Genomic DNA, 22,682 nt, shown 5'->3' with positions numbered 1-22,682 from the left:
TACCTTTAAATTTAAATTAAATGTCTTTTTATTTTTCCTCTTGAATATTATTATTAAGGACATCATCTGAATTATTATTATTATTATTCTTATTCATAAGGAAAACATCAAAACGAGTATCAGTTGATCTATAATGAGAATCTACACCCAAGTGAGCACCTAAATTCTTTGGTTTCTTCCAAACTATTTTCTTTGTTGCCAATCTTTTACTTAGAGCAAAAAGAACCTTTGATTCTCTGTCACCACCAACCAACTTTCTAATGGCTCTAATATCCTTTTTAGAGAGTGCCTTGTTGTTGTCTTCATTTTCTTTTGTTTGATACATTGGATCCATATAAATAACATCTGGTCGATCTTGATTCAATCCATCAGCGTCTGTAATCTTTTTGACAAGATATTCTATAGAGTCTGTCTTTACAAGAGTGATACGATTGGCAATCTCTGAAAACAAAGCATTTCCTTCACCACCAGTGGAGGATGAAGCTTTAGCCTTTTCGAGCGCACGTTCCATCATAAAGTTGAGTAGTGGATTTCTTTCTAGAATGGTTACTTTACAACCAAATGAAGCCAATATCCAAGAATCTTTACCCAAACCACCTGTAATATCCAAAACATTAAGAGGTTCCGATGATGATGATGATTTTCCAGAAGTGACAGATAATACCAGTGGTGACCTTGCATATGTTTTTTTTAATGTCTTGAATGCCAATTCGCCGGTGGTGTAATCTAGTGATACTGCACATGTCATCTTTCTCTTGACACGACCCTTTTTGTTTTCAAACATTTCTAGATCGTTGAGTGATATTTCACCATCTTTGGTGACAAACAATACAACCATATAGCTACATAGATCTGTTGGTAATACCTCTAAACTCTTCCATTCCAAGTAATCCAAATCTAGTTGAGTAGCAATCTTTTGAGCATGATCTTGTGCTTCTTGCCAATGATCAGTACTACTGACACATACACGTTTCTTGTCCAACTTTGATAATTGAGGATTGATAGCTATTCCAGGTGCAATCTCTTGATAATATCTTGGGTCTTGTTCTCTTTGTCTTTCTCTTTCTCTTTTTACATCATCTCTTTTTTGTCTTGATTCATTTTCAATCATAACATTCTCTGCTGCTGCTGTTGTTGTCAATAATTCTTCTTCTTCTTGTTCTGTTGTTTTTTCTATTGGTGTTGATCTTTGAGAGGAGGTGGTGGTTGTATTTGTAGAAGAACGCTTATTGAATTGAATTGGTTCTTTCTTTTCTAATCTTTTTAGAATATTCTTATGTTTACTATTCATTGCTCCACCACCACCAGCAGCAGCAGCAGCAGATGATGATTCTAATGTTGTTTTAGTCGTAGTCGTAGTTGTTTCATGTTTCTCTTTATTACTATTAATTAATTGATTGATATCTGATTGATCATTCTTTAAATCTTTCATAAATCTATCTATATTTTTAATTGGTTTGATCGTCGTAGAGTAGTTGCAAAATAGAGTCGATCTTAGTATTGTTTGAGAAACAATACTACTACGACTACTAAAAGATGAACATTTAAATAGGTTCATCATTTCTTACTTTACTTGTTATTGTAATGATTTCTAAATACCAAATTACTCGTCTTTGTGTAAAATAAAACGAAAGAGGGAAGAATTTTTTTATTAATTTTAATTAATTATATTTTTTTTGAGGAGAGAAAGATAAATCAATAAACACAATCTTTTAGAAATCTAAATCTAATATATCAAAGGTGGTTTGATTGTATTGACCTATTATTTTTTCTATTTTCCCAAATACCATTTATGGATTAAAAAGGAATTTAATGTTCCCGATGAAACCCATGTCTCAATTTTGATGAAAATCACCTGCATATTGGCATTCTCATTATTGTCGTATTATTATTATTATTATTATTATTATTATTATTATTATTATAGATAAACATACATCATCATCATATAGATGTCTTTATGTTACATTCATAGTAGTTAGTTGTAGTAATAATATAGTTATATATTTAGAGATAGATAGATAGATAATAATGTCAAGGTTATTTTCATTTGCAAAGAGAAACAAGTATGCATTGATAGCAGCAACAGGTGTTACAGCATGGGGTACAACAATGATGTATAACTTTAATCCAGTTCAACATGAAACTACTCTAGATAGATACAATAGAATCAATCAAAAAAAGGCAAACGATATCATTAGTAAAGGTTCATCAGATGATGTTCAACAATACTTTAATGCTTCTTCTTCTCTATTGACTCGTGATCAACAATTACAGAGATTACGTAATCTATCAACAACAAATCAACAACAACAACAACAACAACAACAACAACAACAACAACAACAACAAGAAGGACCATTATTGGATATGGTAGTTATTGGTGGAGGTGTAACTGGTTCTGGTATTGCATTGGATGCTGCTAGTCGTGGACTATCGGTTGCAATGTTTGAACGTGGTGATTTTTGTTCTGCTACTTCTTCAAGATCAACTAAATTAATTCATGGTATGTCTAATTATAATCATCACTTTATCAACTACCCCCTAATTACCTTTTCTCTCTATCTATCTATCTAGGTGGAATTAGATATTTAGAATCAGCTATAATGAATTTTGATGTTGAAGATTTAAAGTTGGTAAAGGAGGCATTATCAGAGAGATCAAATCTATTGAATAATGCGCCACATCTTTCACATCCATTACCAATTACAATACCTGTTTATAGTTGGATTGATCTACCAAAGATGTGGATTGGTACTAAACTATACGATTACTTTTATCCTGGTAACGATGTTCCATCATCACACTATCTCTCCAAATCAGAGACAATGAAACATTTTCCCTACCTAAAAGATGGATTACTTGGGTCTATTGTCTATTATGACGGTCAACACAATGACGCTAGAATGGGTATTTCAATTGCCTTGTCTGCTAGTCAACGTGGTGCTATCACTGCCAACTATACAGAGGTGGTTGGTTTCACTCGTGTAGTATCAAGTGACCCAAAGAGTACAATCAATGGTGTAGTTGTAAGAGATAGATTGACTGGTGAACAAATCAATGTAAGAGCAAAGGTTGTAGTTAATGCTACTGGACCATTCTCTGATTCAATAAGAAAAATGGATGATCCAAAAGTATCAAGTGTCATTGCAGGTGCTTCTGGTGTGCATCTTATCCTACCTTCTACTCTTTGTCCACCTGATATTGGCTTCTTAAATCCAAAGACAAAGGATGGTCGTTTATTATTTATTCTACCATTTGAAGGTAAAACTATTGCTGGTACTACAGATCAAAAAGCTGATATTACTTTTACTCCAAAACCAACATCTGAAGAAATTAATGTAAGAGATTGAAAAAAAAGAAAAAGATAAATAATCAAAATAATTAATTATGTTTTTATAGTTTATTTTAGAGGCAATTAATCAATATAGTAGAGATGAGAAATTAATTGGTAAAGAAGATGTATTGGCAGCATGGTCAGGAGTTAGACCTCTTGTTAAAAAGGGTGGTTTGGATGGCGGTCCAACCTCTAAAATCAACAGAAGTCATTCTATTCTTACAAGTCAAAGTGGTCTCATTACTATTGTAGGTGGTAAATGGACTACTTATAGATCAATGGCAGAAGAAACTGTAGATAAAGCAGTTCAATACATTAATACTTTTACTCGTCGTGGTTGTCACACTTCAAATCTATTGATTTTTGGTGCTGATAAATATTATAATGATTTATATAAATATTTAATGACTGGTAAGAGAGAGAGAAAAGAAAAGATATAATAATATTTTGTATAAAAATAATAATTATTTATTTATTTCTATTTAAGAATTTAATGTTGATGAACAAGTAGCCAAACATTTAACACATAGTTACGGAGATCAATCAGTTGGATTATTAAAGTTGGCAAAAGATAGGGGATTGACAAATAGATTAGTTAAAGAATATCCATATATTGAAGCAGAAGTAATTTATGGAATCAGGGAATACGCATGCACTGCCGAAGATATTCTAGCACGAAGAACTAGATTAGCCTTTTTAGATAACCGTAAATCATTAGAGGCATTACCAAAGGTTGTAGATTTAATGGCAAATGAATTGAATTGGAACAAACAAACAAAAGAAAAACAATTAAATGATACAAAAGAATTCCTTCAAACTATGATTTAAATAATTCAAAAGTGTCCACAACCAAAAATGACAGATAAAATAAATAAAAAAATTAAAAAAAATTTTGATCACATGTCAAAAATCAGTCACAATAGAACTATTACTGTTGACTCTGTTCTAGATATTAGTTATAATAACAACCTATTCTTACTCTCTCTCGAACAAAGAATATAAGAAGAAGAAGAAGAAGAGCAACAACAACAAAAAGAGAGATAAAAAATAGTTAATAGACAATGTTTAACTTTGGCAAGGGTAAAAGTCCTTCAACTAACAACGTTAATCCCAATTCAAATACAACTGGAGGAGGAGGAGGAGGAGTAGGGACAACACAAGGTAGCAGTGGTAATAATAAGAATCTAAATAACTCTTCAGGCAATTCAACACCAACACAATCATCTACTCCAACTACACCAAGTGTTACTTCACCTTTAGGTCCACTTAATAACAACAACAACAACAATAATAATAGTAGTAATAACAATCTAGGTGGAAGTAATCCTCTATCACCGACCAACAATTCAAGTAATCATTTAAACGTATCTACCTCTTCATTACTTTCAGCAAGTACTAGTAGTCTAGCAGCAGCAGCAGCAGCAACACAAGATTCATCAATGTTACATATTAATAATGGAGGTATAAATATCTTGTCTGGTACACCAATCAATCCCAATCAAGATGGTGGTCCACCAATACTAAACAAGTTTACAAGATATCTCTTGGCAAAGGGTACTTCAGTTGAACATATCTTTAAACCTCTTGCTGAATTGGAACCTGAAGTATTGATTGTAAAGAAAAATTTATTAAAAGGTATGACAATAGATCAAATCAACTACAACAACATATATATATATATATATATATATATATCTATCTATCATTATGACTTAAACCTTTTCTATTATTTAGATTTAAGTGTTGGTGATAATGTTGAACAAATTCAAATATCAACCTATACAAACAATCCACATGTAGTATCTGAATTATTAAAACAATATCTTTATTCATTACCTGAACCTTTATTCTCCTATCATTTGTATGATAGCTTTTTAATAACTCACAGTATGTTTTAAATAATAATAATAATAATGCACTAGTATTTCCTCCCTCTAACACATAATACTTCTTCTTCTTTTTCTTTTATTTAGCAATCGTATCACAACAAGATAGATTATGGTCATATAGATTCTTATTGGCTTATTTACCTCTGGGATATAGAGGAGCCATAAAGAGTTTAATTGGATTGTTAAACAAGATTCATAGTAATCATGGTCAAACTAAAATGGATTCTCAATTGTTGGCAAATATCTTTGCACCTGTATTCCTTCGTCCAGAAGAGGAAATGTATTATATGAAAACTGATCGCATTACAATAGAGGAGATTATAAAGTTTTGGATAGAAGATTTTGATACCATTTCTAAACCTCCCACTACAAATGCAATCCCTGGTACTACTTCAATCATTGGTGGTAATAGAGGTACCTCATTTTTGGCAACTCAACCTTCTTTTCTTAACAAAGAACTTCCACAACAACAACAACAACAACAGGTTGCTGCCTCTAATAATTCAGGATCGGTTACAACTTCACCCAATTCTACAAGTACTTTAGCTCCTGTTGTATCCAACAACACCAACAACAATAATAACGGCGGCAACAAAGAAGAAGCTCATCCACTATCTCCATTGTCGCATCCAACAATAGGATTAAACAAATCCTCAACAAACAATAACCTAACCAATGCTACCAACCCACAACAACCATCACCAAAACTCTCACTACCAACCATTCCAAAACAACAAAACACCCAACAAACTACAACCGTCATTAAAATCAAAACACCACTTCAGGCTACTTCCAACAGTAATTCTAAATCCAATCCTACATCACCTACTATAGTCTCACCTACAAGTTCAACACCAAAGGCAGCAGCAGCAACAGCAGCAACAACAACTACAGCCTCGGTACCAAATTCTCCATCTACAAAGACTACGACAACGACGAATACACCAGCAACCTCTACAACTATTCATTCTACACCAACAAAGGATAACCAAACCAAAAGCAATATTACAAGTCCACAACCAAAACAAACACCACAATCACCACAATCACCAAATGTATTACCACCTTCACCCAGCATCAACATGTCACCACCACCACCAGCTACAGTTGATCCTACCACCAAAAAGATTCCTCTAACACCATTGTCTCAATTGGATTCAGAGACTGTGGATAAAATCAACAAAGTCAGAGGCACCACGGAATCATTAATCAATGACTATATTTGGAAACAATTAAAACTAATTGCAAAGAATATTGAAATTGAAACAAATTACACAATAACCATTAAACTTTCAACCATCCTAAGAGATTCAAAAAGAGTATGTAAACCCTATTATCACAAATAATTAAATTATTCAAATTAAAATCTTTTATTTCTATTTTTATTATTATTTTAGCATTTAATTGATTCATCACAACAATTATTATCAATCAACAAAAATGATGTTAAAGGTTATATTAAAGAGAATCAAAAACCACAAACATTTATTTTGGCCATCTTGACCAACGAACAAATGACCACCAACATTGGATTGTATGGAGAAGATTCAAAGCACTTTGAATTAAAGAGAGCATCACATTTGGCAACTGAAGAGTTGACAGATTACATTTATTTCCTAAAATCAAAGATACATAGTTTTGCCTACAAAGAGCATATTGTACTGACTGCTCAAATCATCAGTAAACTTAAAACCATTTTAGAGAGTGGTTCACCACAGTCCCACGTTGATCATGCAGCTAGAACACTTGGAATGAGTGGAGGAATTAATAACAACAGCAGCGGTGGTAGTGGTGGTTCAATATCACAATCTGGTGAATTCTCATCACCCATTAGACTATCAACTGGTAGTGCCAGTGGAAGCGTTGAGGATGAAATTAAAACAACCCTTCGTATTGTCGAAGTGTGTTCACGAGAGATCAATGAAAGACTGTCAATCATTCGTCGTGATCTAGAGAATGCACCATTAAACGAAGCAATTGAAATGGGTAAAGCCATTCGCAGTACCAAACAAACATTGACCGAACTTTACAATGAAAATGGATATCCTCTTCCTGTTGAAGTAAAGGTTGTAGTTGGCGCATCAGACGATCAATTGACGGCACTCAAGAAAACCCTTTTGCCACTATTAGAACGTACGCTACTACAAGTAGAGAATGTTTGTAAAATTGTAAACACTCAAACATCACAGGGTATTCCTCCCGATCAAGATTGTAAGAATATAATTGATAGATTACTATTCATAAACAAAGTATTATCTTTGTAATCATAATAATAATAAATCAAAAATAAATTAATTAAAATATTAATAATAATAAAAACTTTTGAGAGTTTGGATGTGATAGGGAGATTAGAGTAATCAGTCTTTTTTTTTTGTTTTCAAGGTATCAGCAGTTGACACAAGTATGAGTAGTAGCAGTAGATGTCAAACATGTGGATGTGATTTACATCCTTCGACATCTGCTACCTCTTCACCTTTATTGTCCTCAACAATTGTATGTAATAGAGTGATAAAAACGAAACATATAAAGATCTTTATATTAATCGATTAAACCTAAATCTATTTACATATGACTATTATAGAATAAACATCATCATCATCACCATCATTCAAAAATAGCAACTACTTCATCATCATCTTTATCAAATACACCACCTACTACTTTAGCACCTACATCATCATCGTCATCATCATTATCATCATCAAATAATAATAACAATACTAATAATAATAATAATAATAATATCAATATAGAATCAAATACAATTAAATGGAGAAAGATATTGTATGAGAAACAGAATTATCCAGACAACTTTACAGATGAAACTTTCTTGATTGGTTTGGTTCAAAATGGTATGAAAATGATCATGATCATTTACTTGCAAAAGAGTCATTACTAATTAATTACTCTATTCTGTTGATGTTTAGCAAACTTTATAAAATATGATTTTTGGAAGGTTGTATTTGATTCTTTTACAGTAACGCAACAAATAACAATCGTAATCATATTTGCAAATGTATTTATACATTCACTCAAACACACTCTTTCTTTACCTTTTTTACTTGGAATGGCTATGGGAATACTAGTCATTGGTTATATTTCAATCATTATGATTGATCCAACATCTGATTGTAAGTTTGGAAAATGATAGATAGATATGGTGTTGGTGTAGATGATAATTACAAATCTATTTACTCTGTCTCTCTCTCTCTTATAGTCGAATCAATCAAGGATAGTATATTATATATTATATTACTTTTTGGAACAGTTTACGCATTATCACCAGTATTAAGAACCCTTACCAATTCATTCAGCGATGATACTATATGGGCGCTGACGTTTATATTATTGCTGGCGCATCTTTTTTTCCATGACTATGGTTACACAAACGGAGAGAGCGAAAGGTTTCAAGCTCCAATCTCACTCAATGCTGCCATCTTTGCATCGGTTCTATTGGGATCGAGACTTCCATCAATCATACACGTTTTTGTACTCATTTCCTTTGCCATTGAAATGTTTGCATTATTTCCAATTGTCAGACATCATCTTAAAAAACACTCGATAGAGTTGCACGCAGGTTTGACAGTCATCCTTTGTGCTACATGTAGTCTATTACTATTGGGTATGAGTACCCTGTTGGCTTTAATATACGTTGCCATTATCATTACCATTACTTTTATTTGTCCACTTTGGTTAATCTTTATTCAAAAATATAAAAAGTATGTACACAAACAAACAAAACATTATTTCTAATCGTAATAATACTAATTTCTTTTTTCTTCTTTAAAGCTCGATGCACGGACCATGGGATGAGGCCTGTCCAGCTGTGGCCAATGGTATGGATCAATGAGGAGGTCCTTCATTATTATTCGAATAAATAATTATTTAAAGAAAGAATTTATTATTATTAGTTTAAAGGCACAACTTTTTTTTTTTGTGTATGAGTCGTTTTATTATTATTACAATTCTTTTTCAAAAGTTACAAATGGTTGGGGAAAATAAATAAAATGGTTGTGGCCAGGTTCGATATAAAATACAAAAAAAAGGGAAATATTAACCATGTGATCGATTTAATAATCATACACCTCCGTGTAATTACTTGGGAATAATCCTGTCCTGCCTTCAATCTCTCCTTTCCACCATCCACTTTCATCTTCACCCAAGACAGTGATGACATCACCAGTATAGAAATCGAGCTATAAAATAAAAAGATAAATAAATTGGTTAATATAAATAATAATAATAATAATGATCGATTTGAGTTTTGTTGTTGTTTGTTTTAAATACCTCTGTAGCATCAGAACCAACATATTCATATAAAGCTCTCATCTTTTTCTTTTTCAAAAATGTTCTCTTGGCAACTGCTGGTGGAGTTGGTTTGACTGGACTAGAAGTAGTTTTCAATGATGTAGACGAGTTGGACGCAGTGAGTGATTTTGGTGGATTGTAAGAAGGTTTGTTGGTTGATTGAGTAGATTTTGATAATGAAACTCCACTACTTGCTCCAGAATTTGAGTAATTATTATTGTAATTACTATTGTTGTTATCGTCACTGAAATTACTACTAGTATCTGAAAAAGAATTCATATTCGAGGTACTAACGCTTGAAGTATATTCAGACTAATAATATAATAATAGAGGTAGGTTTAGATAATTGACTACTAGTTGTTTTCCCTTTTGTTTTTTTTTTACATACCTTGTAACCTGGTGTACCAGCAGGTACAAATGATGGCGCTCTTGGTGGTTCAGTACCAGTTTTACATTCAGCAATAAACATATTAATATCTTCGTATTTATCGATTTTATCAACTAGATTGGCAAGATTCTTGTTGGCGGTACTAGAGTCAATGACACTAGTTGACAATGCCTGTACATATCTGTCCATATGCACTTTGATAGTGTCAACTCTTTCCTCTTCTGTTGCCTGCAGTTGGTTATAAACTGATTGCGTTTTCTCTTCCCATGAATGTTGATATGTTGACCATTTGTTTACACAATCCTTGTATTCAGCCTCTTGTGATGCAGCTTCTTTTGTGTATTTATTACATCTTGATTGTAACTATAGATATCAGAGATGTACTTTGTTAATTCAAAATTCTTCAATTAATTCTTTCTTTTTTTCTTTTCTAAAAGATAAATTACTCTTGATTGTTCATTTGCAGATTTAGAACCAGAATTTAACTCTGATTGATGTTTTTCAGCTTGTTTTGTGTAATCTTCATACTTTGATCTTGAATTGCTGATGGTTTTATCCAAATCTCTTCTTTCTCTATTGATTTTATAGGCTTCATGACACATCTGCAATAGAATGAATGTTATTAGGTTTCACTTTGTTGTAGTAGTAGTAGAGTAATAGTAATAGTAATAGTAGTTGTTATATATGTGTATATTAGCTTACATCTCTTCTAATTTTCTTTGTTTCAGACTTGAATTTTCTGAATGGAATATAAATATCTTTTTCAATCTTATCGCTTAGTTCTTGGTGTACTCTAACCAAATTTTCAATCTCTCCTCTCATTGCCAACCATGTTTCTCTGAGTGTACTAATAATAAAGAATAAAGAAATAAAAGAAATTAATAATAAGCATCTATCTATCTATCTCTCTACTTGACCGACTCTACATACCCAAATTCAACGACAGAAGAAGTATGTTTTAATAGCTTTGAAAGACTCTTTGCATAAGATTCTTCTATTGCAGCACGTTCCTTTAAGAAATAGACAAACAAATTATTAGAGTCTCTACCTTGATTGATACGTTTCTCTAGTATATCAAAACCTTGTGGTCCCCAGAAATTATCTTTAAATGTATCTATTGTCATTCCAAACTATTATTATTATTATTGTTACTTATTTGTTGTTTTTATCTCTCTCTTGTTTTGTCGTTTTTAATCAAACAACCACAAACAATTGTCATAGTTGGTTGGCTACACCACCTACTAATTTAATTTATTTTTTTACTTGAAATTCCTCAAAGGTGGCGAGAGCAAGAGCATCAAGATTTTTGGCTCAAGCAGAATTCTGATGGCAGATGACACGCAATTTAAATTGAAACGCTGGATGGACTATTACTCTATTTATTATCCCCTTTTATAAAAAGATGAACTACTTGAAACAAAATTGAAGACATAAGTATCATGCATTTAATCGATTGAAAAGATCTTTGTAATTAGTTGCATTAAATGGAATACTTCCTACCAGAGTAGTAGAGCAGCTGCAGACTTGACCTCTAAAAGGGGACACCCACTGACCCAAAGAAAGATAATAACTATAATATCTTTAATCTTTGCAAAAGAAACAAATAACATAACACTGGGTGGTTATTCTATGTACAGCATCCGCGGATCATCGGTTCGTTGCGCTTCTGTCCGTCCCATATTTCAAAGAGATGTGCACTGGGCATCACATCCGACGATTAAAAGTGTGGCCTGGTAAAAACTAATTTAAAAAATATCTATTTTATTTAAATAGCTGATGTCAGCTGTCTTTTTTTTAACAAATCATTATCATCTTTACACAAATAAACACGATTGTATATATTTATATCTATATATATATATATCTAATTATCAATCATCATGAATAATAATAGGAATGATGGTGGTAATCAAACACCTTCATCATCAACATCACCAACAACATTGCATAGAGATAGTACATTTAAAGAACAATTAATTGCACTACTCGGAAAGAATATTCTAATTAAAAAGAGAAATAGAACAGAAACTATAGGTGAAATACTCATTGGTATCTACTATGTAGCTGTATTGATCATTATCAAGATGTCTATACCTGTGCCAAGCTATGAACCGACTGAATACTCATCATTGCCTATGATGTATCCAATCAACTCTAGTGCATCATCACTTCCATTTGCCTATGTACCCGACTCTACTGGTATTGCAACCAACATGTTGAAACAATATCTTGAACCAATCAGCGGTATCAATCTAATGGCTTTTGAAAGTGAAACTTCAATGGTCAATACCTACTTTGATAATCCTCAACATTACTGGGGTGGTGTAGTATTCAATCAAATAGATTTGGCTACCGACACTCTAGACTATAGCATTCGCTTAAATACCTCTTATACTGATAATTATCAAATATCTCCTTATGTTTCAATTCAAAGTATCGTCTTGTCTGCTTATGGTAAATATTTATTATTATTATTATTACATATAAAATTTGTTGATTTATTTATTTCCTCTTTGTTAACTAACTCTTCTTGTATTTTATTATTATTATTATTATTATTATTATTATTAATATTTAGTTCAATTGGGAAGTGGATTAGAATCATTGGAAATATTTACTCAAACACAAGAATATCCTAGTCTTCCAAGGGCAATAACATCAACCATTACCTATATCCTTCCAATCTATTTCCCATTGTTCTTTATGTACTCTTTACAACAACTTATTGTATTATTGGTAACTGAAAAGAAAGATGGAATCAAGGAAGGTCTCAAAGTAATGGGTATGAAAGAAAGTGCCTATTGGTTATCTTACATTTCTATTCAATTGGTTATGAATACTACTTTAATTGTTTTGGCTCTTATATTATGTTTTGTAACTTCTTTATTCCATTATACGTATGTGTCTTATATTCATTATATTTATAATCTATCCAATTCTTATTCTAACCATTATTTATTTTTATATATTTTTTTTTAGATCACCAATATTAATATTTTTACAATTCTTTTTATATTCATTGACTGTGATTGGTATTGCATTTTTTGTTTCTGCATTTATCAATGCACCAAAGGTTGCTAGTACGATTGCATCACTTATTGTACTTGTTGGTATTGGTTTATCTGCTTTCTACCAATTCTATCTAAAGAATCATGTACCAAGTATCAAGTATCTCCTATTCTTATTCTCTCCATGTGCTTTTGGTGATTTCTTGACCAATGTATCGTTTTTGGAATCAGAAAAAACTTGTAAGTAAAAACAAATTTATTTGTTACAAAAGTAATCCAGCAATTCTTTTTATTAACAACAAATACCTTTTTCTTCCCAAAAAAGCAATTTCATGGAACTCTGAACATGTAACTGTAACATTTGGTTTTATGATTTTAGATTTTATTATCTATTCACTTATGGCTTGGTATGCAATCGAAGGTATGTTTTAAAACATTTATAATTTTGTTATTTTCATCATCATATTAATATTTTATTTATTTCAAGTATTCCCTGGTGAGTATGGAGCCGGGCGAAGTTGGTTCTTCTTTTTGGATAGACATTATTGGTCACAATCAAATGTAGCAAGAACACAAAGACACACCTCTTTAAATGGTACAGATAGAGATCGTCTACTTGATCCTCAATCTCACCCATCTGGTTCTGGTATTGAAATATTTAACCTCATCAAAGAGTACAATCACAAAACTGAAAAGGGTAAAAAGGTTAGAGCAGTGGATGGAGTTACCTACTCGATTCAAGCAGACAGTGTATTCTCATTATTAGTATGTATAACATCTAAATACATAACATTTATCTATTATTTATTAATTAATTATTTTAAACAAACCCAAGGGTCACAATGGAGCTGGCAAGTCGACTACGATGGGAATATTGACTGGTATGATTCCAATCACATCTGGATCAGTCTTTATCAATGGTCTCGATGTATCTACTCAAATGGATCATATTCGTAGACATATTGGTTTCTGTCCTCAAACTAATATGCTTTACAATCAACTGACATGTGCTGAACACCTTAGACTATTTGGAAAAATTAAAGGTGTTGAACAAAATCAATTGGAACAAACAATCATTCAATCACTTGAAGAAGTTCAATTATTGGATAAAAAAGATAGTGTATGAAAAAAAAAAAACCAAATAATAATTTTTAATCATTTATTTAATTATTCTTTCTCTTTTAATTAATTAGATGTCATCATCTCTTAGTGGTGGAATGAAAAGACGTCTTAGTATTGCAATGGCATTTATTGGTAATCCTTCAATTGTATTTTTGGATGAATGTACAACCGGGCTTGATGTATTTGCGAGACATCAAATTTGGAATCTTCTACAACTAAAGAAACCTGGCAAGACTATTGTATTGACAACACACTTTATGGAAGAAGCAGAATTACTTGGTGATTGTATTGGTATCATGTCTCATGGCAAGCTAAGATGCAAGGGAACTGCAATGGAACTAAAAACATTATTCGAGTTGGGATACAAATTTACAGTAACAATCAAAAATACCAATGGTGTCCACAGTCACGAACCTTTTGAAAAATTCTTTTCACAACATTTCAAAAGTATGAATATCTATAGATATATAAATATTTAGAAGACCAATATCATATTTATTTATTTATTAATTCTTTTATTTTTTTCTTAGATTCAAAACATGGAGTAGAAAATCAAAATAATATTCAAAAGTCCAATGAATCATCGAGTATTGAATTAACCTATTCACTAAGCCATCAAAAGTCAGAGGATTTAACCAACTTTTTCGAAGAGTTTGAAAGCATTCAACATAAATTGGGAGTAGAAAGAATTGGTGTTTCAAATGCTACTCTTGAAGAAGCCTTTTTGAAAATTCAAAATGAAGATGGTCATTCCGATGAATAGACAAACAACAACAATTAAATATATATATATATATCCCTCCAACCAATCATTTTTATATAGTTCAATCATATCGATTGTTCAACATTAATAAATTAAATAAATATCTTTATGGAAAAATCGATAATCTTTTTTGGTATCATGAACATTCTCCTTCTACTTTAATGTTGAATTCCGACAATTATCGGGGGTACATTGATAAATTAAATTGCTTCAACAATTCAAACCCGAAAAATTGAATTGAATCGATCTTTTTCTTTAGATATTTATTTATCCTGAAAACAAAGAGGTAAAGGTAAGTTAATACTATGAAGGAAAAAGCAACACATGACTTTTCTATCTACTCCTACACATCAAAAAATCTTCGATCCGAAATTGTTTTTTTTATTTTTTTTATTTTTTTTTCCCACCTCTTCACAGTTCCCTACAAAACAGAGTGTTTTCTTTTTATTAATCATTCATTCATTCATCATCACATCTTATCTTTTATTTTCATTAAGAGATTAAATCAATCATGAAATTATTTACAACCATTGCATTATTGGTTGCTTTTTTAGCAATCTTCTCCATCCAAACCACATCTGCTGATGCTTTAGAGTGCAGCGTCTGCACCTACGTTCTTTCATACGTTGAGGATTTCGTTCAACAAAACAAGACTCTTGCTGAAATCGAAACTGGTCTCGATATTGCCTGTGCCGTCTTACCAAAGACATGGAAGGATGACGTATGTACACAAATTAACTTAATTTTTTTAATTTTCATAAACTACACTGTATATCTAGCTATAGTAGTATACTTTTTGTGCACGTGTAACATTTTTTTAACACATTCCTCTTTTTTAAATTTATAGTGTGATGTTATTGTTGACTCTTATGCACCATTGATGGTCAAGATGTTGATCAACAAGGAAAACCCACAAACTATTTGCGGTCAAGTCAAGCTCTGCAACACTTCTTCCGTCGTTGAAGCTGAAGCCAAGCACTTTTACAAGCTCGTCAGACAAAACAAGGTCGCTGAAGCCAAGGTTGCTGCCAGTGGTCTCGAATGTGACTTGTGTGGTTACATTGTCAACTATGTTGAAACCTACGTTGCCAACAATGCCACTGAATCTCAAATTCTCCAATTCCTCGACAAGGGTAAATTAAATAATTAAAAAAAACATAATATAAATCAATTATTAATTTTATTTATTTATTTAATTAGATTGCAACATCCTTCGTAACAGTGAATGGGTATCTGAATGTCAAACATTGGTTAACGACTATGCTCCATTGATCATCCAATACCTTGAAAACAAGGAACCAGCCGCCACCGTTTGCAGCCAAATCAAGCTTTGCCCAACCAACGGTAACAAGTCTGGCAAGCCATGTGCTGAAAAGAAGCAAAAGGCCCTTGGAAATGAAGAATGTGCCGTCTGCACCTTTGTCGTCTCTTATGCCGAACAACTCCTCGCCGACAACAAGACCTTGGGTCCAATTGAAACCTTTTTGGAAGCTGAATGCGACAAGTTCCTTCCAAAGTATGCTTCTACCTGTAACGCTGCCATCAGCAACTACCTCCCAGAAATCATCCAATACCTTGAAAACGGACAAACTCCAGCCCAAGTTTGCCAAGAAATCAAGTTTTGCACTGCCCCAAGTGCCAAGGCCACCGAATTCAAGTACGTCAAGGAAAACAAGATGAGACACCATGCCATCAAGAAGGCCACCATCACCAAGAAGGCCGTCGATGCCACTTTCTGCAGTGCCTGTGAGATTGTCGTCCAACAAGCCGTCCGTTACCTCGGTAACAACGCCACCGACCAAGAAGTCCTTGCTTTTATTGAAAACGATTGTACCTTCTTTAGAAACCAACAATTCGTTCAAGAATGCCAAACCTTTGTCACCAACGAAGGTGAAACTGTCATCAAGTACATCATCTCCAATCCAAACCCAGAGACCACTTGCACTGACCTCCACTTTTGTTCCTCTGATGCCCAAATCATCCACAAGGCTTCAAAGGTTCCACAACGTCGTATGAAGTTAAACTAAACAACTAAACCCCCCAACAAGTAATCAAATGGGGACTGCTCATTATTTTTTTTTTTGTAACACACACATTCTCTCCCTGTCGTAGTAGAAAAAAACATAAATAAAATCTTTTAAAATAATTTATTCAAACTTGTGACTAACATCTGTTTCAAAAATTTAGATAACTTGCAATAAACAAAGGTAATTGTTTAATAATCATTTTTATAAACCACTTGTTTATTTGATAAAATTCAATATTGATTGGTGGGTTTCAAATTCTTCAGAAGAAATTGATCTAGCAATTTCCAACAATTTTTTGTTTGTAGAACTTAAAACAGCTCCCCAACGGGCAAGAACGTCTTCTGGATCGTCAAAGCCACTGTGAATAAATAAAAATTAAATAATGTATTAAATAATATTCAATAAACAAATATATATTATTAATAATATAATAATTATAATTCTCTCTCAACCCACTTTTATTCTTTTTTCTCTTCAATTAAAAAATAAAATCATTATCATCTAACAATTATTGAACCCTTGGATATTGACAAAAGAATAGTGATTTAGTCCCATTCCGAACTCATTTCAAAGTTATTTAAATATTAGATTTTTATTTATTTATTATAGTTATATAACTACAAATTAAGAGTGATGATTTACCACTCATCGTCTGCCACGGCAGGCTCGTCTTCAACAAATAAAGGAACAGCTTCACTCTTTGCCTTCTTTACAATACCACCACGGTTTTGAGCTTGAACACGATCCAAAAATCCATGGATCACTTGGTCACGTGATGGAGAGTCATCGACGACTTCCTCTTTGATAATTTCACGTTCCTTTTTGACGATGGCAGGAGCTTGAGAGAGTGGAGTCATATCGGAAGGGCAGAGACTGACCATGGTTGGTTCTCTTGCCAAACCACCACTGAAATATTCTTGGGCGGTCATTGCTGGTGCCTTGGAACGAGTTTCTGGGTAGATATCGTCTTGGAAGAATTCCATACGATTACGTGGGACATTGATAGAGATTTGTTCGACGGTAGAGTCTGATACCTTGAAGAATCTTGAAATTTCGCACTTGCGAACATTGCATTCGTTCTTGGAGACACGAGAGACACCCATTTGTGGTGAACCACTGCTGTATTCGGTGAGGAAGTGAGCATATGGCTCAATGTCATTGACTTCCATCATACGAATGGAACCATCACCCTTTCCTGCCAAATAAACAACACCTGTATCTTCATCATAGTATGGGGTGATGACACCAGCCAAGTGATCAAATACACCAGAACTGATTGGTTGTCCGAGATTACGTGAATCCCATAATTGATATTCTCTCTCTGATGATTTGTTAAATCCAACACTAAACATATTTCCAGTTGTTCCTAACCATAATGATTTTCCTCCCTTTGATCCTGTATGTGTTAATGTTTCCTAAGGAAAATAATTGAGAAAAGATTAGTACTAATAATATAAAACTATTACTATTAAATATTTTGTTTTTTTTACCACCACGACTTACAGAGATTAATTGATTTGATCTTGGATCAAATACTCTCATCATTTTATCCTTTGAAGATGAAAGGAAAAGATCACCTTGTCTTGAAACATCGATAGAGGTAATCATATCAGTGTGATGATCGTTAAAAGAGAATGCTTCCTTTTGTTGTTCGATATCCCAAAGCTTGACCATAAAGTCACCACCGGTAGAGATGAGAGCGTTGGCGACGGTAGGATGGAAATTGACGCTTGTAAGACGACGGAAATGACCAGTGAGATCAATTTCAAAGTTGGTATAGTGTTTACCAGTCTTTGGGAGACCACCCTCTGGTACACGCCACACCTTGATGTGAAGATCTTCACCACCGGTTACAACCAAATCTGGGTTGAATTGTGAAAGATCAAAGTCCAACAATTGAGCTCCGAGTTCGATGCATGGGTTGTTGATTTGACGTCCGACTTGGCTAATTGGAATGACAGCAAGTGGACCACCAGTACCAACAAATGGTACGGCAAAGTAGAGAGAATTAGAGGCAATACAAGTGTTGGAGGTGTTACCGCTGACCTTGAGATTGGTGTATTGTTGGGAACGTGGGAATGCGGTACCTGCAATGTGACGATACTTGGAGGTACGGACAACCTTTGGGACGATACCAGTACGAGCTACATTGTCTTCTGGTCTCTTGCTAACGACTTCTGGTTCTGGTTCTTGGTTGCTGAGGTCTGGAGCAACATAGTTGCTATCGAGAATGGGTGCTTCATCGGCAAAGACAAGTTTGCTATCAAATTGAGAAGAGAGTGTGGTTGGTGAGGTGGCAGAAGCATATGGACTATTATTGCTTGTTGATTGGTTGTAATTGTCTTCTTGGACTTGTGGACGATTAGCTGGGTCAAGAGAGACAAGGTTTGGAACACGAGTTTCACCATCAAACCATTCTTGAGCTTGGAGAGCTGGTTCTTGAGAAGAGGTGTTGGGGAAGAGCTCTTCGGCAAAAGAGGTCTTTGACTTTCTTGACATGGAATAGGTGATTGGTTGGATAGAGTTGGCAGTGATCTTGAGGATACGATCAATTTCAACTTCCATCACATCGAGTGCCAACTTGGGGATGGCACAAATACCCTTGGCTGGAGAGTCGGTTGGGACTGGTGACAACTCTTGTAGGGCTGGTTCTTCTGTGAATTGAGTGTTCATGTCAAAGGTACGAATGGTGCTGTCTCCAGTGCCGGCAATGAAAAGAAGACTGGCATCTTGGTCATAGACTGGGTTGATGATACCAGTGGAACTGTCCAAAGTGACAGATTTGACAGACTTGCTTACATCTCTGCTGTCCCAGACCATCAATTGACGTTCACGCATCTTGGAGAAACCAACAGTCAAGAAATACTTGCTGTTGCCCAACCAAACGACACGAGCAGGTTTAACACCTTGATGACCATCACCCTGTTGAACAACGGTCTTTGAACGAACGTCAATGACACGATTCTTTAGATCCTTGGAGACAGTTGCCAACAATGTACCGTCATAGTTCCATGCAATACCAGTAAGAGCATTGTCAAAACAATCCAAAGTGATACGTTCTTGTCCACTCTCCAAATCCCAAATCTTGACAGTCTTGTCCAAACTGCCCGATGCCAATACGTTGGCAGCGACAGGATTAAAGACAACAGAGTCGATAGCTTTAGTGTGACCAGATAGAGTTACTCTAGTGGTTGCAGGCTCTGTCAAACCAGATGGCAGAGACCAAAGCTTGACAGTTGCATCTTCAGAGGCAGTGGCCAACAATTGTTGGTCAAATGGTGAGAATTCAAAGTCGGTCAACTGATTTGAATGTGCGTGAATAGTGTAAACTTCACCCTTTCTCTTGCCAAACTGCTTCAATGGGATGATACCGACAGTACCAGTACCTGCTTGCCAATTTGCAGCTATATATTTAGTGTTTGCTTTGATAAATGTAGATGCAGCACTACTACCTGATGTATTGATATCTGGATACCATAATTCCTTCTTATCAACTTTACCGTTGGTATGTCTATATTTTGATACATTTAATTTAAATGCCATAGTATCTATCTTTTTTGTTTAAAAAGTTTGTTGTTGTTGTTGTAAAAGTACAATATATAAATAATAATAATACAAAAATAGAAATGCCTTTGAAAAAGAGGAGAGAGAGACAGAAATAAAAAAGGTGTTTGTGATCTAAAGTAAAGTTATGAATTAACTAAAACTAAATATCAGACTACAGTATGTGGTGGGTAAGGTAAAAAAATAAAGCGAAAAAAAAACAATCAGGTGTGCGAAATGGCTTTAGCAGTTTCATTGAAGGGTTCAAGTTTTAGATACACATACAGATATAGATGGAGAGAGAGAGAGAGAGAAGAGATAATTTATAATTTTTATTTGTTTTTTAATATTTTCAAAAGTTATGGTTCGTTATTCATTATTGTTCTTTTGAAGTATGAATACACTTAATTATAGCTTCAACCCAAGTCATTTGATTGGCTGTACTATCTGCTTCAAAAACGAAATGACGATGATTTGATGGTACTAGAGTTAGATCTTCTTGGTATTTCATTGCTTTGATGGTACCTGATGCTTTGAATGGTCTAATTATGAATCTACACTTTTTGTTGGCACTACCTCCAACAACACCACCACCACTGCTAACTGGTTCGACAATGACATCAACAAGAGGGATTACGCCAAGTGGTCTCTTTAAGTCTACGGCTGATTGTGACTTGTAATATAAAAGTACCTTTGAAATACTTTGAAGTACACAAAATCTAGATTTCCAACTTTTAATACGTCCTCCTTCCTTTTTTAGCATACCACTCATCTTGGTTTCGTTATCTTGGTTTGATGTGTTGGTTGTAGTAGTAGTAGTGGTAGCGGTGGTAGTGGTAGTAATGGTGGTAGTGGCAGCGGCAGCGGCGGTGGTAGTAGTAATGGTAGGAGGAAACGAATCTCTTGGACTAGGAGTCAATGATTGAGATAATGGTGCAGATTGACCAACTGTCAATGGCGATGGTGGTGCTGGTGGCAATGTGACAATGTGGCTCAATGAAAATGTAGAACCACTTACTCCTTCTGATAGAGGATGAGGATGACAACTGGCAAGGTTAATCGATGAATGAACAGGATGCGATACAAATGTTGTTGTCGTTGAAACCAATGTCACTGGCTCTTTAACCGTTTCTTGTGATTCCCTTTTCTTTTCAACATCTGCTGGTGGTGGTGTTGGTGGTGATTGGTCCTCTTCCTCCTCCTTGTCGTCAGCCATGATAGAGGTGAGTTTGGTTGCAAGTGTTGCAGCCTCATCAATGGTCTCGTCAGTAGCAGAAGAACATGAAGATGTTGTAGTAGACTCTGACGATGAGGATAATGATGCAGGGTATGAATTCTCCATGCTACTATCACTACTAACTACCTCTCCACTAGCTGATTTATCTAAAGATTCAATAATTTGAATGTCTCCAAATGTAATTGATCTAACTGGAGCCTTTTTATTTGTTTCCATATTTTGTTGTAATAATTTGTTTAAATAATAAATAATTATAATAATAATAAATAAATAATTTTTGATCGATTTAAAAATGAACAAGTAGGTTTGATGAATAGACGGATAAATGAATAAATTTGTTGGGTATAAAGGGAATCAATCGATTCGGTGATTCCATGAACAACCCAAAAATAAATAAATAAGTGCCAACGAAACAAAAACAAGTGACCAATTGCTGTTTCCGTGGTTGATTAAATTTAAAGATAAGTAACAATTGGTGATTGAATATCAATTAATGTATTGGTGTTTTACTTTTTCTAATATATTATATATATATTTATAATATTATATAATATTTTTAAAAAGTAAACTTTTTTTTTATTATTGAGAGGGGAATAAAAAAAAAAACTCTATAGTTTTGAAATATCGTTAGATTTGACTGATTGACTAATAGCTGATACCCATTTTTCAAGATCTTGTTTGGTATCACAGACAATTTTAAAGCTATGATGATTTGTATTTTCGAAGCGGCTCTCGACACTGTTGACCTTGAATGCATAGAGTCTTTTAGTTGATATTGCTGTCAGTATGAGCATAAGTTGTTCAGTGTCTACATCAATGCTGGTTTGCGAAAGATAGACTATACCAATTGGAAGGATATCATGGAAATCTAGATAATAACATAGACACCCTTGAACCAATCTAAAATATCTAATTTTCCAACTATTTGAAAATCTTCCTCCTTGTTTGTTTAACCATCCTTCAACAATATTATTATTATTATTATTATTATTAATACTATTCATTTTTATCTGTACTATTGATAAAAAAAAATGTTTGTTGTTGGTTGTTGTTGTTGTTG

The 22,682-nt window shown here is 33.7% G+C and overlaps 9 protein-coding genes across 9 annotated transcripts; 4 read left to right on the top strand and 5 right to left on the bottom strand.

The window, feature by feature from the left end:
* Window positions 1-28: 28 nt before the first annotated feature.
* On the bottom strand, window positions 29-1,875 carry DFA_06585 (uncharacterized protein; the record flags this gene model as incomplete). Its single annotated transcript, XM_004362229.1, has 2 exons — window positions 29-1,529; window positions 1,856-1,875. 2 exons carry the CDS (start codon window positions 1,873-1,875, stop codon window positions 29-31), a joined length of 1,521 nt encoding a protein of 506 aa, XP_004362286.1.
* Window positions 1,876-2,031: 156 nt separating this feature from the next.
* On the top strand, window positions 2,032-4,165 carry DFA_06584 (Glycerol-3-phosphate dehydrogenase; the record flags this gene model as incomplete). Its single annotated transcript, XM_004362228.1, has 4 exons — window positions 2,032-2,506; window positions 2,578-3,341; window positions 3,403-3,748; window positions 3,825-4,165. The coding sequence occupies 4 exons, from the start codon at window positions 2,032-2,034 to the stop codon at window positions 4,163-4,165; spliced, it is 1,926 nt and encodes a 641-aa protein (XP_004362285.1).
* A 233-nt stretch (window positions 4,166-4,398) lies between these two features.
* gacM (RhoGAP domain-containing protein) lies at window positions 4,399-9,142 on the top strand (the record flags this gene model as incomplete). The annotated part of the gene is made up of 10 exons (XM_004362227.1): window positions 4,399-4,972; window positions 5,072-5,224; window positions 5,311-6,545; window positions 6,624-7,475; window positions 7,609-7,719; window positions 7,808-8,078; window positions 8,205-8,357; window positions 8,378-8,945; window positions 9,016-9,062; window positions 9,138-9,142. 10 exons carry the CDS (start codon window positions 4,399-4,401, stop codon window positions 9,140-9,142), a joined length of 3,969 nt encoding a protein of 1,322 aa, XP_004362284.1.
* A 154-nt stretch (window positions 9,143-9,296) lies between these two features.
* DFA_06582 (SH3 domain-containing protein) lies at window positions 9,297-11,046 on the bottom strand (the record flags this gene model as incomplete). The annotated part of the gene is made up of 6 exons (XM_004362226.1): window positions 9,297-9,422; window positions 9,514-9,846; window positions 9,923-10,285; window positions 10,369-10,524; window positions 10,625-10,769; window positions 10,853-11,046. 6 exons carry the CDS (start codon window positions 11,044-11,046, stop codon window positions 9,297-9,299), a joined length of 1,317 nt encoding a protein of 438 aa, XP_004362283.1.
* A 505-nt stretch (window positions 11,047-11,551) lies between these two features.
* Window positions 11,552-14,815, top strand: abcA3 (ABC transporter A family protein; the record flags this gene model as incomplete). Its single annotated transcript, XM_004362225.1, has 9 exons — window positions 11,552-11,655; window positions 11,817-12,376; window positions 12,501-12,819; window positions 12,902-13,170; window positions 13,256-13,351; window positions 13,418-13,695; window positions 13,766-14,050; window positions 14,124-14,499; window positions 14,583-14,815. 9 exons carry the CDS (start codon window positions 11,552-11,554, stop codon window positions 14,813-14,815), a joined length of 2,520 nt encoding a protein of 839 aa, XP_004362282.1.
* Window positions 14,816-15,326: 511 nt separating this feature from the next.
* Window positions 15,327-16,842, top strand: sapA (saposin A; the record flags this gene model as incomplete). The annotated part of the gene is made up of 3 exons (XM_004362224.1): window positions 15,327-15,536; window positions 15,663-15,948; window positions 16,016-16,842. 3 exons carry the CDS (start codon window positions 15,327-15,329, stop codon window positions 16,840-16,842), a joined length of 1,323 nt encoding a protein of 440 aa, XP_004362281.1.
* Window positions 16,843-17,058: 216 nt separating this feature from the next.
* corB (WD-40 repeat-containing protein) lies at window positions 17,059-20,385 on the bottom strand (the record flags this gene model as incomplete). The annotated part of the gene is made up of 3 exons (XM_004362223.1): window positions 17,059-17,200; window positions 17,485-18,257; window positions 18,346-20,385. The coding sequence occupies 3 exons, from the start codon at window positions 20,383-20,385 to the stop codon at window positions 17,059-17,061; spliced, it is 2,955 nt and encodes a 984-aa protein (XP_004362280.1).
* A 376-nt stretch (window positions 20,386-20,761) lies between these two features.
* DFA_06578 (uncharacterized protein) lies at window positions 20,762-21,838 on the bottom strand (the record flags this gene model as incomplete). Its single annotated transcript, XM_004362222.1, has 1 exon — window positions 20,762-21,838. The coding sequence occupies one exon, from the start codon at window positions 21,836-21,838 to the stop codon at window positions 20,762-20,764; it is 1,077 nt and encodes a 358-aa protein (XP_004362279.1).
* Window positions 21,839-22,230: 392 nt separating this feature from the next.
* On the bottom strand, window positions 22,231-22,626 carry DFA_06577 (uncharacterized protein; the record flags this gene model as incomplete). Its single annotated transcript, XM_004362221.1, has 2 exons — window positions 22,231-22,490; window positions 22,545-22,626. 2 exons carry the CDS (start codon window positions 22,624-22,626, stop codon window positions 22,231-22,233), a joined length of 342 nt encoding a protein of 113 aa, XP_004362278.1.
* Between the last annotated feature and the right edge of the window lie 56 nt (window positions 22,627-22,682).

This window comes from Cavenderia fasciculata, assembly GCF_000203815.1.
Source record: "Cavenderia fasciculata unplaced genomic scaffold Scf_Dfasci-G-p-12c09.r1-3, whole genome shotgun sequence".
NCBI classification, from domain to species: domain Eukaryota; phylum Evosea; class Eumycetozoa; order Acytosteliales; family Cavenderiaceae; genus Cavenderia; species Cavenderia fasciculata.
Note: the sequence above shows the minus strand (reverse complement) of the source record. Positions and strands in the feature narration are given on the sequence as shown.